Source organism: Aspergillus luchuensis, chromosome 3 (assembly GCF_016861625.1).
Source record: "Aspergillus luchuensis IFO 4308 DNA, chromosome 3, nearly complete sequence".
Lineage (NCBI taxonomy): Eukaryota > Fungi > Ascomycota > Eurotiomycetes > Eurotiales > Aspergillaceae > Aspergillus > Aspergillus luchuensis.
The window spans coordinates 633248-647875 of NC_054851.1; the positions used below are offsets into that span (position 1 = coordinate 633248).

Here is a 14628-nt window from a genome sequence, read left to right on the forward strand (position 1 = left end):
TAAAAATATAATTATATTTATTTAAAATAGATTAATATATTTTATAATATTTAATAAATCTTTATTCACATAGCAGTTCTAGTAATTTTAATAAATCTAATAATTTAGATATTATATATTTACAGTTTTTTTTATTAAATAAAAAATTATATTTTTAGCTAGTTCTAATCTCTGGGGATATACTCAGAATAATTAATATTATAATTAATTAAATTATAGCTGGTTAAGCTATAACTAATAATTTTAAATAATATCTGACCTTATTTCTTTTAAAATATTTAATAATCTTATTAATTTTCTTCCAGGCTGGACAGCTCTTGTTATAAATAATATATAAATCTTTATAATTAATATAAATAAGATTAATATAATTTAAGTATATAGACTTATTATATAAGCCTAAATAAAAAAATAATAAATAGAATAAATATATCTATAATAAATATATTTAAATATTTAATATTTAATATATTATACCAGGCAGGCTCTAAAATTATATAATTTTATATAATATATAGATTTTTTAAAATAAAGCTTATTTATATATAGAAGTATATTTATATTTTATAATTAGTTAAAGCTGATAATTAAGAAACTCTTTAATTTTATAATTCTGAAAATTTATTAATTATCTATTTAATTAATATACAGGATATGCACTCCTGGTATTTATATATTAAATTATTTAATTTATTATCTAATATTACTATTTACCATATTCTTTCTAATAAATAAAGTTCTTGAAATATTATACACGAGTATTAAGTAATAATTATTAATAATATATATAAACTTATCTTATTTAAAATATTAAAATTATTTATTATTATATTTTATTAAAATTTCTTTATTCTCACAGCTAGCTATATAAATATTAATATTTTCTGATTTATATATTTCTAATATATAAATATATACTATCAGCCCTGCTTCCTGGAAAATAATCTATATAAAATTTTTAATAATTATTAAATATAATATTTAATAAAGTAATTTATTATTATTTTAATAAATTTAAATTTATAATTCTACCTGCTCAGGCATATTAAAACTATTATTAATATAAATATTAAATAGAACAGAAAACAGGTTAAAAGATTTATTTATTATTTTTTTTATCTTATTATATAAGAATTAAATAAATTAAAAAATACAGTTAGTAAGATTTTTTTAATTAAATAACTAGATACAGATCTTTTCTACTATTCAGATAAAGACTATAATATCTGATTAATTAAATTTTTTTTAAACTTATCTTTAACCAGTATGGCCAGGATATAATAATATTTAATAAAGATAATATTTATTTTAACTAATTTTTAAATATTAAAATTTAGTAATTTTAACTATTTAAATAAAAATATATTTATTTATTTAATTAAATTAATCTATCTTACAGGAGATTGTCAGCATGCTTATAAAATAAAAAAAATATATAAAAAATAATAAACTGCAGAAAAAAAATAAAATAAGATTTAAATAATATTATCTGCTTTAGCTGTCTGCTTTAAGATTTTTATATATTATATTTATTTTAAAATATTCTAAAAATATCAGGAGACAGATTACTCAAGATAATAATTTATTTATAAAATATTATAATTAAAGAACTGTAGATAGAACAGTTATAAATTAAAATAATAAAAAAAATAATAGACAGATTTAAATTTAATAATTAATATTTTATCTGTACTAAATTATATATAAATTTATTATATATATATATTCTGAGGCCCAGTCCATAATCTAAATTATTATTTTAATATTTAATTTAAAATAATTTAATAATATCAAGAAAGCTCCCTTGTAATAAATCTAAATAATATATTATTAATTAATATATTTAATATCTGGTATATTCTAGAATAGTATTATTTATTCTTTTTTATTTAAATATAGAATATAATACCCGGGTAGATTATAAAATAATAATAATTATAGTATCTTAGTATAATAGTATATAACTCTTTATAATAATATTATAAATAATATAGTTAGTTATAATACTGGTAATTAATTTAAAATAGCTTATTTCTATAAAAGTTTATTAAGCCTCTTAAATACAGAAATATATTTTATTGGAGGTAGGCCCTTTTATAATATAAATCCAGACTTATAATATATTATTTTTAGAGATTAAACAAGATCCCTGCTGGTTAAAAAACATATTTATATATTTTTTTATATATTATAAAAGAGTATTTATAATTAATCATAGTATAACTGGTTGTGGTAGTGCTGTTTTAAATATTATATTTAAATAGATAACAGGCCCCTGCTTCAGCACGTCTCTTTAAATAAAGATTAAAATAAAAAAGAAAAAAATATAATAAAATAAGTATTTATAAGAAACAGAAAACAAAGATTAAAATAAAAAAAGAAAAAATATAATAAAATAAGTATTTACAAGGAACAGAAAGCAAAGATTAAAATAAAGAAGAAAAAAATATGATGAAATAAATATTTATAAAAAATAAAAAATAAAGATTAAAATAAAGAAAGAAAAAGTATAATAAAGCAAGCATTCACAAGAAACAGAAAATAAAGATTAAAATAAAGAAAGAAAAGGTATAATAAAGTAAGTATTTACAAGAAACAGAAAACAAAGATTAAAATAAAGAAGGAAAAGATATGATAAAGCAAGTATTCACAAGGAACAGAAAGTAAAGATTAAAATAAAGAAGGAAGAGGCGCGATGAAGCAAGCATTTGCAAGAAATAAAAAGCAGAGGTTGAAATAGAGAAGGAAGAGGCGCGATGAAGCAAGTGTTCACAAGGAACAGAAAGCAAAGGTTGAAATAGAGGAGGAAGAGGCGCGATAACCAAATCTGATATCTAACCGACCTCGCGTACATGCACCGTAGAGATCCTTGTAGGTCGCCCACCGACAACGCCTCAGGTAAAAGTATAATTCGCGGTTCAATCTTCCGCGATGCCCGTGTCCTCAGCGTTTTGCCAAGAACAACTGCGCTGTAGTCATGTGTACGCATTTCAATGTCTAAACTGCCAGCTTTCTCCAGAACATAAAGCAGTCTATCTGGTAATGTTAATGATTAATATTGTGGAGATGGTTAACTATACCAAAGCTACCATTATATCTATTCGAATGTAACTGAATCGGCTTCTCGGATTACGAGATGAACGAAGCGTACTGTAGTACGGTTCGGCAGAGTATGACAGAACTGGATGCGTGTATCGATGGAGTGATCTCAATGACTTGTTACTCGAAGACCGAGAAAGTTAATATGTATGTGGCGCTCCCATAACTAGGACACAGAACTGAGCGACAGTGATGGGAAGGAATCCCAACATGGTAAAGCAAAATCCGAGTGCGAGTCTCCACACAGGTCCCAAGTAATGAGATGTTGAAGACCCAAGAAAGCCCTTAGGCAACATTACACTCGAGACCATTATATACTCGGCCATATCAATTGGGAAAAAGTGAGTTGGTGGGGTGCAATTCATCTTGATACTCAACCTCCTCCGCTTCCTGAGGAACGATCAAAACAGTATTCTCATCCATATACCACCGCGTCCATGCAGTAACTCTCACTCGAAGGAATGCATCGAAACCTTGAGTAAGCGACATACCAAAGAACGGGTCATTCCACACTGGTGACACGAAATAAAATACCCCAGCGATTGCTCAAGGAAGATTTACCCTCGATTTTCCAGCCTAATGCCCGAGAAATAGAGTTCAGCATGGCATGGATCTGCACTTCCCTGGGCTTCCGAATGGCAAAACACAAGGCATTACCGGAAGAGGAACTAGAAGAAAAGCGGACTTTATGGTTGACCCAGAGAAAGTTCCCGTAGCCTAGCTGATTTTCTGCAGAGTCATTTAAAATTGAAACATATAAAGGCTATACCCATGACTTCACCACTTCCTACATTGTCTAAACCAACACTTCGTTGCCTCTGCGGACGGATATGGCAACGTATGATGTCAAAATCGAATAGGTTTGTCAGTCTGATACTAACGAGGTGGGGATTCGACATTATGCCTTGAACGAAGCTGTAGAACAGCGAGCCGGTATGCTTATAAGCAAGTAGTATCTCCACTGTCACACGGGATTGGGAATGCTGGTTTCTTCAGACGATGCCGATCCTCAACCGTACAGTAACCCTTCTGACACATAACGACATTCCTCACCATAATCACTCACGTATCCCTTTAATATGGAGACGCTTTCGGAGAGGCTTCCTGTGTACCTCCACTGGGCACCACTGTTCATCCTCGCTCTAACTTTCATTTACTACATCATAGGAGTTATCAAAGCCATCAAATCCCCTCTCTCACGGCTCCCCGGGCCATGGTATGCACCTCTCACAACATTACGTCTTAACTATGCGTTCGCAAGAGGAACGATATGGAAAGCCGTCGAGAAGTCCCACACACAATACGGCCCTATCTTCCGCCTGGGACCGCGACAGGTGTGGATTTCAGATAAAGAAGCCATCAAGGCCATTCTTATGACAGTTGATCTGCCGAAAGTCACCATGTATGCAGAAATATCGAGAGATCGGACCAGTCCTGGATTATTTGGGGAGATGTAAGCGCCCTACTCCCTTTCCCTTCCTCGGGACGGATAATAATACGGATAAGACGGTTGGATCGAAGTCTCGTACTGATCTCCTACAAAGTCGACCAGATCCACATAAGCGACTTAAGAAGTTTCTGTCTCCAGCATTCACGATTGCGTATGTTGATGGTCTCGAGTTTCTGTTCTCAAAATGTGTGGGTGACCTGATCAATCGATATGTGGATCTGATGTCATGCCCCTCGCCAAAGGGCGAGAAAGCGCCGGTAGTTACGGACCTGATGGAAGATTTGCATAGTCTTGCCCTTGACATGTAAGTATAATGATGCACAAGGCCAACTCCGGAGAACACTGCGTATTAACATTTCGCAACATCAGAATGGGAGAATGCTCCTTTGGGAACGGATTCGGCCAGACGAACAAAAACAGGAAACTGGAACTTGAATTTGATGAGGACGTATGGCGAACAATCCCAACAGCCATCTTCAGAGGGATGACTCGGCGATACCAGGTACTTGATGAAGTTTTTTAGTTGCGGAGAGGAGTGAGTGACCTGCTGACGCAGAATCAGTTTGTTTACATTAAGCGCCTTCTGAGGAGACTCGGCCTAAACGTCGAATTTGACTGGCCACGAGAGATGATTGCTGTACTTTATATTCCTAAATATCTTACACGAAAATCAATCTAACTGACACCGGCATAGGCCATTTCCGCAGTCGCAAGTCATCGAAAAGCAACCCCCAAGAGTGTCCGCCCCGACCTTTTGCAACACCTTCTCGAGAACGGCGAAAGACCAGATAGCGGCGTCAAAATGGGCACTAGGGAAGTTGTCGACCAGATGGCCGAGATTCTACTAGCTGGGTCCGAAACCACGTCTGGAACAATCGCCTGCTTTTTCCTAGAGATACTACGGAACCCAGAAATAAAAGATAAGCTGATGAAAAGCCTACCGATCCTTCATCCAAGTGATCCGATTATCCCCAGCAAGACAGTCCGAACGTCTCCTGAATATGAGTACCTCGAAGCATGCATCAAAGAGGTGCTCCGACTACATCCGATAGCGTCTGAGATGGGTCGTCGGACTGGAAAGACGCCGATTGAGCTGATGGGTTTTCATCTCCCTGCTCACACGATTGTGTCTGCATCTTATCGCCAGCTTCACCGAGATCCGAAATACTGGGTTGAGCCCCTGCGTTTTTGGCCTGAGAGGTGGCTGGATCCTCGGCCTTCTGATGTACCTGCACCTGAGTATGTCGAACATTGTCACTGGGTGATGATGACCAAGGGCTAATTATTCTTAATCAGCATGCAAGCTTACTATCCATTTTCTGCTGGAAAACACTCATGCATTGGCAAGAAGTACGTTTCGAACCCTTGCTCCCTCTCTATCTCTCTCTCCTGGGCTCTTTTTTGGATGTTCTTTCCTTCTTTGTTTCCTCCCCTCCAAAAAGCAACGAGAACTAATCCGTCCAAACACTACAGCTTCGCCATGGCAGAAATCAGAATGTTAACCGCCAATATCTTTTCACGATTTGACCTGGCCGAGGTGCCCGGACAGAATATCGACTACAGACAATATATCACAATGCAGTTCGAGAAAGGATCATGGAAGGCTTTCCTGACGCCAAGATACCAGCTTTCTCATCCAGTCTCGGCCACTATAGCTTGATTGATTGTCGCCTTATCCTTAGATGCAGTGCAGACAGGGTACACTTTCTGCGTGGATAACGACCAGTAGAAGAAGATCGCTATCTAGCACTCGCGAGAATTTGGGGTCTAGGAAGCTATTTATTATGGCTATATCGGAAAGACACAGGAAAGTTTGAAGAATCGGCCTAGACCAGCTGGCGCTTATTGTAATATATATGTCCCTTTCTTGTTTCATATAATATCTATCATCATGATGCTGTCTTGGTTTCATTCGGAATAGATAGGATAAACACTAGTCTTCTTCACCATGTTAATGTATCAACAACTAGATATGTCCGGAAAATGGAGCACATCCTAAATAGTGTGTCCGCTATATTGAAACCAGCAGACTGGGACATGATGGTCATCACAGGTATTGGACCCACTTGCATGTAAATGCCTACCACGACCACACAAATACGCCACTAACTCTGGCCTCTATATCATGACTAATATGTAGACAAATTGATGATGAAATATTACAAGCTTTGATTGATCGGTTTGGTGATTCCGTGTTCAGTCCGATTGGGTTTCTGATGGCGTTGTCAGATATCCATACAAAACTCTGAATAGCTTTGGTATATATAGTACTCATTATTTTGTACTGAGGAAGTTTATTATTCGATCTCCAGTAGTGCGGGACGTGTATAGACTCGAAAATCTTGCAGAGCATTTTCATCTGCATTTGGTAGGATGAGAGTACTGAAGAGAGATCTGTACAAAGGTTATATTGTGTAATCTTTATGATACATCTTCTCTCATACCGGGTATACATTCAACCGTCACTCTTCTAATATGTTTTACTAACTATAGTAGCCACAGGATTTGAATGACTGTTATGATAATCAGTAAATACGATCAGGGCTCGCAATCATTGGATGTTTCTGTAGTGCTAGTCAGGATGATCACCACTATGCCATCCCAGCTGCATTACAGGCATAGAGGGACAGATAGGAGTGGAGAAAGTAGGTCACGAAATAAGTTTGTAGAATCAAAGATTCAGAATTTTATTGTTACCAGTTCGACATGGAACCAAAACTAGACGATATGATAACTAAATCCATAATGTAAATGGATAGATAGTCGGTGCCATAACCACGCGCTTAAAGAAGCGATCCCAGAGCAATGCAGGGGAGGCCGAGACCGATGAGGTCACCCTCCTGCGATACATCAGTATGAGGGATCAAGAAGGGGTCAGGTGGTTCATTGCTTACAGTGTCGCTGCCGCTGCCCTGGCAGCAGGCGGCAGTCTGCTCGCACTGGTCGTTGAGCAAGTTTTGCAGGCCGACGAGGTCAAGGGCTATAGATGTCAGAGCCAGTTCTTATCCTATAGTGAAATACATACCCTGGAGGTCAAGCGGGGAGCAGTCGTCGGCCAGGCCAATACCCTGGGAGCCGGATCCAGAGCCAATGAGGTTGCTCAAGAGGCCAGACAGGAGACCGCTGTCGATTTCAGTGGAGTCACCGGCATAAGTGGCCTTGTTGCAGCAGGAGAGCTGGTTGCCGCTACCGCAGGAGTCGGCTCCCTGAGAGACAGTCATGCCGGCAGGGGCAGGGATGTGGTTGACAGCGCGGCCGCGGACGGAGGGCTGAGCCACAACCACAGTGGCAAGAGCGAGAGCAGCAGCAGCAGTGAACTTCATTGTGACGGTGGAGTGGTGACTCGAAAGAGTGCTAGAAGATTGATTTGAATCGAAAGATAGAAGTAGCTTGATGATTGAGCGAATGGCTGATGATGATGAGGATGAGAAGAACGAGGGTTGAACAGGGCTATTTATGCCTTTGTCTTGCCAGATCGTACCTGACCCCGTCTGAGGCTGAACATGGCTAGTTTCGCTAGATGTCGTTGCATTCGTGGCAGGCTTACTGTTTGCGTTAATAGTAGAGTTGCATTCAGAAGGTCAGATCAGGCACAAGAGAGGCCCTTCGTAAGATTCTGAACGCTGGCGTTGCATTTCCAACCCTCCAACTGGGTCCTCGATGGAGCCTATCTCACGATCTAGTGTGGAGGGCATACAGAGGTTACACAAGCCGTGTGTTAAGCCGTGTGGTGACAGCCATCCCTTGCTTGGCGCTCCCGGAAGGCTTTTTAGCCAGCGTCGCATCCCGCATTCTTAGCCGTCGTCTGGGAGCCTTAGCCGGGAACGCCTTTCCCGGTTCCTGGTGCTTGTTCAGGGTCAATTCATCCGTCTTCGGTGCCGACCGGCTTCGTTGCTCATTTTCTTCCTCGGGCTCACCGATTAAACACCGATAGACAAAGGTGACAGCGACATCAGTTGTTTTCAGATGTCTGGGAACGTAATGTGTCCCCCAGAAGGTCTGAATTTCGGCATGACTGCAGCATTCTGCCAGGCGGTACGTAGACTTCGGCGTGATCATTGTGTCCACTTCGCCAAGGTATAGTAGGGTAGGGGTGCGAATCCTCAGATGATACAGATCTCTATACATGGGATGGCCGAGCATAAAACCACTGTATGCGACGACAAACTTGAGCGGTGGGTGAGTGGTCTGCCAATGTAAGCCATAGAATCGGTCAAGTTACACAAATACTATACCCACACTGACGCCAAAAATAAGGCCGCGATCTCGCTCCTCCAGTAAGGATGCGATGATCATCGCCAGGGTAGCACCGGTCGAAAATCCAATTATACCAGCAACCGGATTAAGGTGTTCCAGCTGCTTTAGCACACGCTTCACACTATGTTCCAGGCCCGAGATTCGCTGGCAGTCAAAAATCCCATACCCCCAAACCTTGGACTCCATATTTGGGCCGTTCACGTCGAAGGGCGCTTCACTGTAATGGAGCTTGAAATGTGGTAGTGATCGGTTGCTCTGAGACCCACCTGAATTGAGGGCCTCTTGGAGGAAGTGCGTTTTGTGGTGGAACATATCAATCGACTGACCATGGCCTACAGACGGGTCAGTGCCGGTACACAACCTGAACTACTTGGTTCTGACCATGAAGCATTAAAATGTTGGCCTGTTCACCAGTATTCGAGATATCTCTGCTATCTGCATAGTTACGTAAGTAGCCTAACGGTGACAGCTGAATTCCTGTCATTTCCAAGATGATGAGGTATCGACTTTCTCAAGCAACCAAGTGTCTACAAAGCCTAGATCACACTGCCATTAGTAGGAAGGCAATGTGCAATATTGCGTAGGAACTACGTCGAAGTGACGGAGAGCGGTTAAGTTGACCGAAAGTTGTTCATCATTGCACCTCATTGGCACAAGTTAGACATCCTAGTTGTTGGTGCATTCCGTATGTTTCAGTTGAATGCGGATTGAGATACGGCGGCGTACAAGTAACTGTTATTCGCCTATTGAAGCCTCGTGTTAGGGTCCCGAGGCATTTCTGCGCATCTCTGCACATCATGGCACATGCAATTGACTTTAACAGGTGCCATAGCGGGTTAGGAACTATAGTCCTGAAGGAGCAAGCCTCGTCAATCAAATACCCATACAACTTCGGAGATGCCCGAAAAATAAGGCTTGGGGTGTCGAAGCAGTGGCACGGCACGCAACCGGTACTTCTGGAATGCAGCTGTGCATCTGAGCAGACAGTCCATTCTAGGAGTCATGTGATAAGCCACAGCATGACTCCCCTCTTATCAGAAGACCAGTGCCGATAGGTATGCCGAAGAGGCGAGAATAGACGCTTTGGCGAAGTGGAAATGAGGAGAAGAAGCGAAGGAGATGGAAGCTAGAAAGGGATCTGTTACTGCCTCAGGCACTAGGGCGGTGAAGGGCGGTCGGGACCCTTCTTTGGGAATCCCCGCAACTTTGCCAGCTCAACGACGTCAGCCTCTCCCAGTCTCATCCTCGCCATCATGAAGCTCGTTTATCTAGGGGTAAGGAAATGGCGAAAATCCTCTGCTCATTATTTCTGGTATCTGACCGCACTCATCTTCGCAGATTCTCCAAAATGCTCAAGCTCCCGCCGTGGAGCTCTGCGCCGAGCGCGACCTCAGCAGCTACTCGCGCTTCACCAAAGGCAGCGTCAGCGAGTTCATGACGATGTTCAGTAAGACCGTCGCCGAACGGACGAAACAAGGACAGAGACAGGACATTCAAGAACAAGGCAAGTTGGCGTCCCTCGGTGTCATCTTTCTATCCCCTCTGCGGCAGCCCCTGACCGCCGGTCGCCTACAGATTTCACATTCCACGTCTACGCGCGAACCCAAGGCATCGCCGGAGTCATCATTAGCGACAATGAGTATCCATCCCTGGCTGCTCACCAGATCCTTTCGAAGATGCTCGACGAGTTCCTCTCCCTTAACCCGAACGCCGCCTCCTCCCGTGATCCGGTGCCCTTCCCCTCCCTCAAGACCTACATCCAGGCATACCAGGACCCACACCAGGTGGATAGCATCCTTAAGATTCAAAAGGAGCTGGACGAGACCAAGATCGTTCTTCACAAGACCATCGAGAGCGTATGTGCTGCGCGAGAACATATGGGCAGAATGATGCTAACCCCGATCAGGTTCTCGAGCGGGGAGAAAAGATTGACGATCTGGTGTCCAAGTCGGAGGGACTTAGTGCCCAGTCGAAGATGTTCTACACCTCTGCGAAGAAGCAGAACTCGTGCTGTGTGATCATGTGAGCCGCGCGTGGATACCAACGCCGATAACACCCACGTCGAGATCCATCCTCGACACGACCCTCGGGATAGAGGATCTGGGGTGGACTCGAAGATCATTTTTCTGTGAATTATTTGGAAGCGTTCTGTTGCTACAGGCATTCGTTTATGGTTTTTGTGACCAGGCTGGATTTGCAGGCACATGCGGGACAGGTTTGATTTACGGTAGACGAACAAATAAGCCCGAGAGCAATAAAGTGGCTTTATGACTAGAGAGGGTGTGGCCGGGCGTCAACCATGAGGTGTAGGGGGGAAGAAAGTAGACCCGAAAATCAAATGGATAGTGAGTGCGATGTACTGTGGCCTCGTCCCAGCAGTGGATCCGTAGAGGGGCACATCTGCGATGCTTATCTATGCTCGGGATCCGGCACGGTGATTGGCCCAACCAGGCAGTGCGATGCCTAAGTATAAATATTAGACTTATTTATTGCAAATCATGGGGAGATATTAGCTCATCCTCGGGCCCTAGTCTGCCAGTGCATCGACTTGTGCACTGTAGAGTCCCTGGACTGGCTGCGGCACCACGCGACCACCCCTAAGCACCCCATCGGCCCTAACCCAGGTACAAGGACTTGCCAGCTGGATGAGTGTCCCCGTCGGACTGTTTCATCTCTTCTCTAACATGCTGTCGAGAAGTCTACGTGTGCCAGGTACCATCCAGTGAACCCTGCAAATCGGCCGATCATGCGGAGGGCGGCCACTCGGTCAGGTACGTTTAGGGCTTCCCAAGGCCACACCCCCTCCACTCCAAGCAGCAGCACAACGAACAGCATCATTAGCGGTGGATCGCCAACTCACCTGTCCTGGCAATGCCTTCTAGAACACGCTCCACTTCAACCCAAAAAAGCCTCAGTTTCCATTAGGTACAGGAAGTGCCGGCTTGGGTAAGGCGGTGCCTATCGCCAAATCACCGAGGGTACCCGGGTCCCGGCCCGGTTGATGCCATTGGCCCTTGCCGCCGAATATCGTTCCCCCCTCGATTCGGCAGCCTGTTTTGTGTGGGAGATTAGTAGGAAGAAGTATTGATTCACGGTGTGTTGGGCAACCTGGTGATGCGGGCGGTCATGACTCTATCTCGTTTCTTATAAGCCTTGAACCCGGGGTTGTCCACTCATTTTGTCGGTCCCTCATTATACCCTCTACTCTTTCACTCCTTTTTTACCCCGGTTCAGCGTTGCTTTCAGCGGTACATCCCATCTATCTAGGTCAGTGGCTCCCCGCCATTCCCCCCATCTATACTCGCTTTGTATACTAACCACCTCTCAGTATACCAATCCTCTCACGTCGTTCCCTTGCTTCGGCTTTCCTTTGTGTTATCTGCATAGAAGTGCCCCGTGTCCAACACCGCCACTACATCTGATTCCCCAGTCAGAGCGAGGAGTGGCTCGCTGCTCGTCAGCATGGATTTCGACTTCCCTGTTCATCAGTCCCTGCCCTTTGCGGGGCACCGCAGCCGGTTGGGTGACTTCCTCACGGCGGATGTGATGGTTGCTGCAGGTTCAGCAGCCTTGGTCACTCCTGCTGTAATGATCCTAGACAGGTAGGAGCTTCCTCTCCTGTTCACCTACCTGACAGTGGTACTGACCATCATCTAGACTGGTCGTTGAGAAGTCATCGCACAACCAACCTATGCTTCCTGCCTTCCGCCGCCACCTCTGGCTCTCCATCACACAGCCTGCCACCTTCCTGACCTCTCGACCCAGTCTGCTCGTGTGGTCTCTCTACACAGCCACCTTTGCAGCCGCCAATGCTACAGAGACCATCCTGGACCAAGTCTACCCTCACGTCGACCATGCCATGGCAGGGGTAGCCACCTTCATGAGTACCTTTGTGGTCAACTCGTCTGTGGGCATTTGGAAGGACGTCAAGTTCGCCCAGCTGTTCGGCCACAGCAACGCCACCCCTCCCACTCCTGCTCCCAAGACCACGACCTCTGCTGCTCCGTCCCAAAGCAAGATCCTCCGCTCCGTCAGCCGCACCATCCCCTTTGCCACCTACTCGGCCTTCCTGGTGCGCGATGCCCTCACCATCTTTGGTTCCTTCAGTCTCCCCGCCATGGTCTCAGCTTCCATCCCGGACTCTATTGCCTCCAGCGAATACCTGAAGATCCTCTTCGCGCAGCTGGCCATTCCGGCCTCCATTCAGCTGGTCAGCACTCCAATTCATCTACTCGGGCTTGATCTCTACAACCGGCCCATGCAACTCTCGGCCTCGGACCGATTGAGTCGGGTGAGCAGGGACTGGATCGGGGCGTCCCTGACGCGTATGTGTCGGATTATTCCCGCGTTCGGGATCGGCGGGTTCGCCAATACCGAAGGCCGGGCGTTCCTGCACCAGCAATTGCGGCGATGTGAGGACTGATTTTCTGCGATGGCCAATCAGGATGTCAGAAGTCCATTATGATTCTGAATGACTCAAAGAAAATCAACTCCGTTGCCTGCGATAACCGCACCGAGAAAATGGGGCCCATCCCCGCCAGATGGTCGGCGGTCAAATGTTGAGTTTCCCGATCGGGAAACCCATCCGCCCATCGGGAAAAGGGTGACTTTTCCGTACCCTAGCCCTAGCACTTTACCTTTCCAGCCACCGCCAATCATCGCCCTGCCGTACCCGGCCCGGTGTGGCATCCGGAACGCTGACTTGGCATCTCTCGACTCTCATCTTTTTGCTGCTGGCAGCAAACACACCAACCCGGTCACTAGTTGTCTTACTATCTATCTACCGGATCCCCGCTAGATAGCCTGATATGACAGAAGACTATCTACTTGTTCGGCCTTGACTAGTACGAACTTCTGCCCCAAATATCGGACTTGAGATGGGGCATTCGGTCAACTTTCCGAAACCGGATGAGGGGGGAGGGGGGTAATGACGCAGTGCTGTGTCGATCTAGGCGGGCGCTGACCATCCCACTCGGGGTGGATTATGGATACGCTCTGTGTTTCACCGCCGGACTGGATGCTTCGGCGTTTCCTCTTATCGTTGCTGTGTGTGTGTGTGTGTGTGTGTGTGTGTGTGTGTGTGTGTGTGCATGTGAATATTTATCATGACTCTCAGTGTATATAGGCTTCAATGCTAGAGAGAGCATTACACTATCCCTTTGATCTAAGCAGGATTGCAAGTAGATCCATAAATATAGCCAGTACTCGGTAAAAGAATGCTTAAACGTCACTTCAATCCTTCTATTTTTACCTAACACTATAGACACAAATAGATACTTGGTGGAAAATGCTAAATGCCGAATAATGTAAATATCATGTAGTACCTCGGTCCTCGTCAAATATGCCCGACTTGGCATCATGTCTACTAATTCGATTTCGGGACCTGGTGTGAGTGTTCGTTTGTGGCTGAGCATAACACACTGACACAATGGCATTATTAGTAGCATAGTTACCGTGATGAGCTAGTTATGTAGTGCTCCACTATGCAGTAAATCACGTAAGCAATGAAGAACAATAAACTTGCATAACTTGTTGACAATGCAGTTATGCACGGCCACGTGTAGGTAGGTAGCCATATCACCCTATTATGATTTCGCCTTAATTGCTCTGTGATACTGTAAGGAGTTGCTTTTGATTCTTGGGGATAAGCTTTTTTCTTCCCTTGTTTTGTTGGGGGTTTGAGGTAGGTGGAATGATGTGGCTGTGGTATTACTATGGGTGAGACAGAAAGAAATCGAAGTGGTAGGTGAATAAGTTCTATATGTTGTCTTGGTCAAAGGATATGTAGGGCAGATTCGTGGGGATTATTCTAACTTTGGTTG

The 14628-nt window shown here is 43.3% G+C and overlaps 5 protein-coding genes across 5 annotated transcripts; 3 read left to right on the forward strand and 2 right to left on the reverse strand.

The window, feature by feature from the left end:
- Nucleotides 1–4178: 4178 nt before the first annotated feature.
- AKAW2_30210S (uncharacterized protein) lies at nt 4179–6209 on the forward strand (the record flags this gene model as incomplete). The annotated part of the gene is made up of 7 exons (XM_041686698.1): nt 4179–4552; nt 4644–4853; nt 4919–5051; nt 5112–5186; nt 5244–5788; nt 5846–5899; nt 6023–6209. The coding sequence occupies 7 exons, from the start codon at nt 4179–4181 to the stop codon at nt 6207–6209; spliced, it is 1578 nt and encodes a 525-aa protein (XP_041540657.1).
- A 1342-nt stretch (nt 6210–7551) lies between these two features.
- AKAW2_30211A (uncharacterized protein) lies at nt 7552–7872 on the reverse strand (the record flags this gene model as incomplete). Its single annotated transcript, XM_041686699.1, has 1 exon — nt 7552–7872. The coding sequence occupies one exon, from the start codon at nt 7870–7872 to the stop codon at nt 7552–7554; it is 321 nt and encodes a 106-aa protein (XP_041540658.1).
- Nucleotides 7873–8251: 379 nt separating this feature from the next.
- Nucleotides 8252–9290, reverse strand: AKAW2_30212A (alpha/beta hydrolase; the record flags this gene model as incomplete). The annotated part of the gene is made up of 3 exons (XM_041686700.1): nt 8252–8737; nt 8789–9138; nt 9188–9290. 3 exons carry the CDS (start codon nt 9288–9290, stop codon nt 8252–8254), a joined length of 939 nt encoding a protein of 312 aa, XP_041540659.1.
- A 769-nt stretch (nt 9291–10059) lies between these two features.
- Nucleotides 10060–10832, forward strand: YKT6 (palmitoyltransferase YKT6; the record flags this gene model as incomplete). The annotated part of the gene is made up of 4 exons (XM_041686702.1): nt 10060–10080; nt 10145–10310; nt 10382–10662; nt 10713–10832. 4 exons carry the CDS (start codon nt 10060–10062, stop codon nt 10830–10832), a joined length of 588 nt encoding a protein of 195 aa, XP_041540660.1.
- Nucleotides 10833–12497: 1665 nt separating this feature from the next.
- On the forward strand, nt 12498–13229 carry AKAW2_30214S (uncharacterized protein; the record flags this gene model as incomplete). Its single annotated transcript, XM_041686703.1, has 1 exon — nt 12498–13229. One exon carries the CDS (start codon nt 12498–12500, stop codon nt 13227–13229), a length of 732 nt encoding a protein of 243 aa, XP_041540661.1.
- Nucleotides 13230–14628: the final 1399 nt, after the last annotated feature.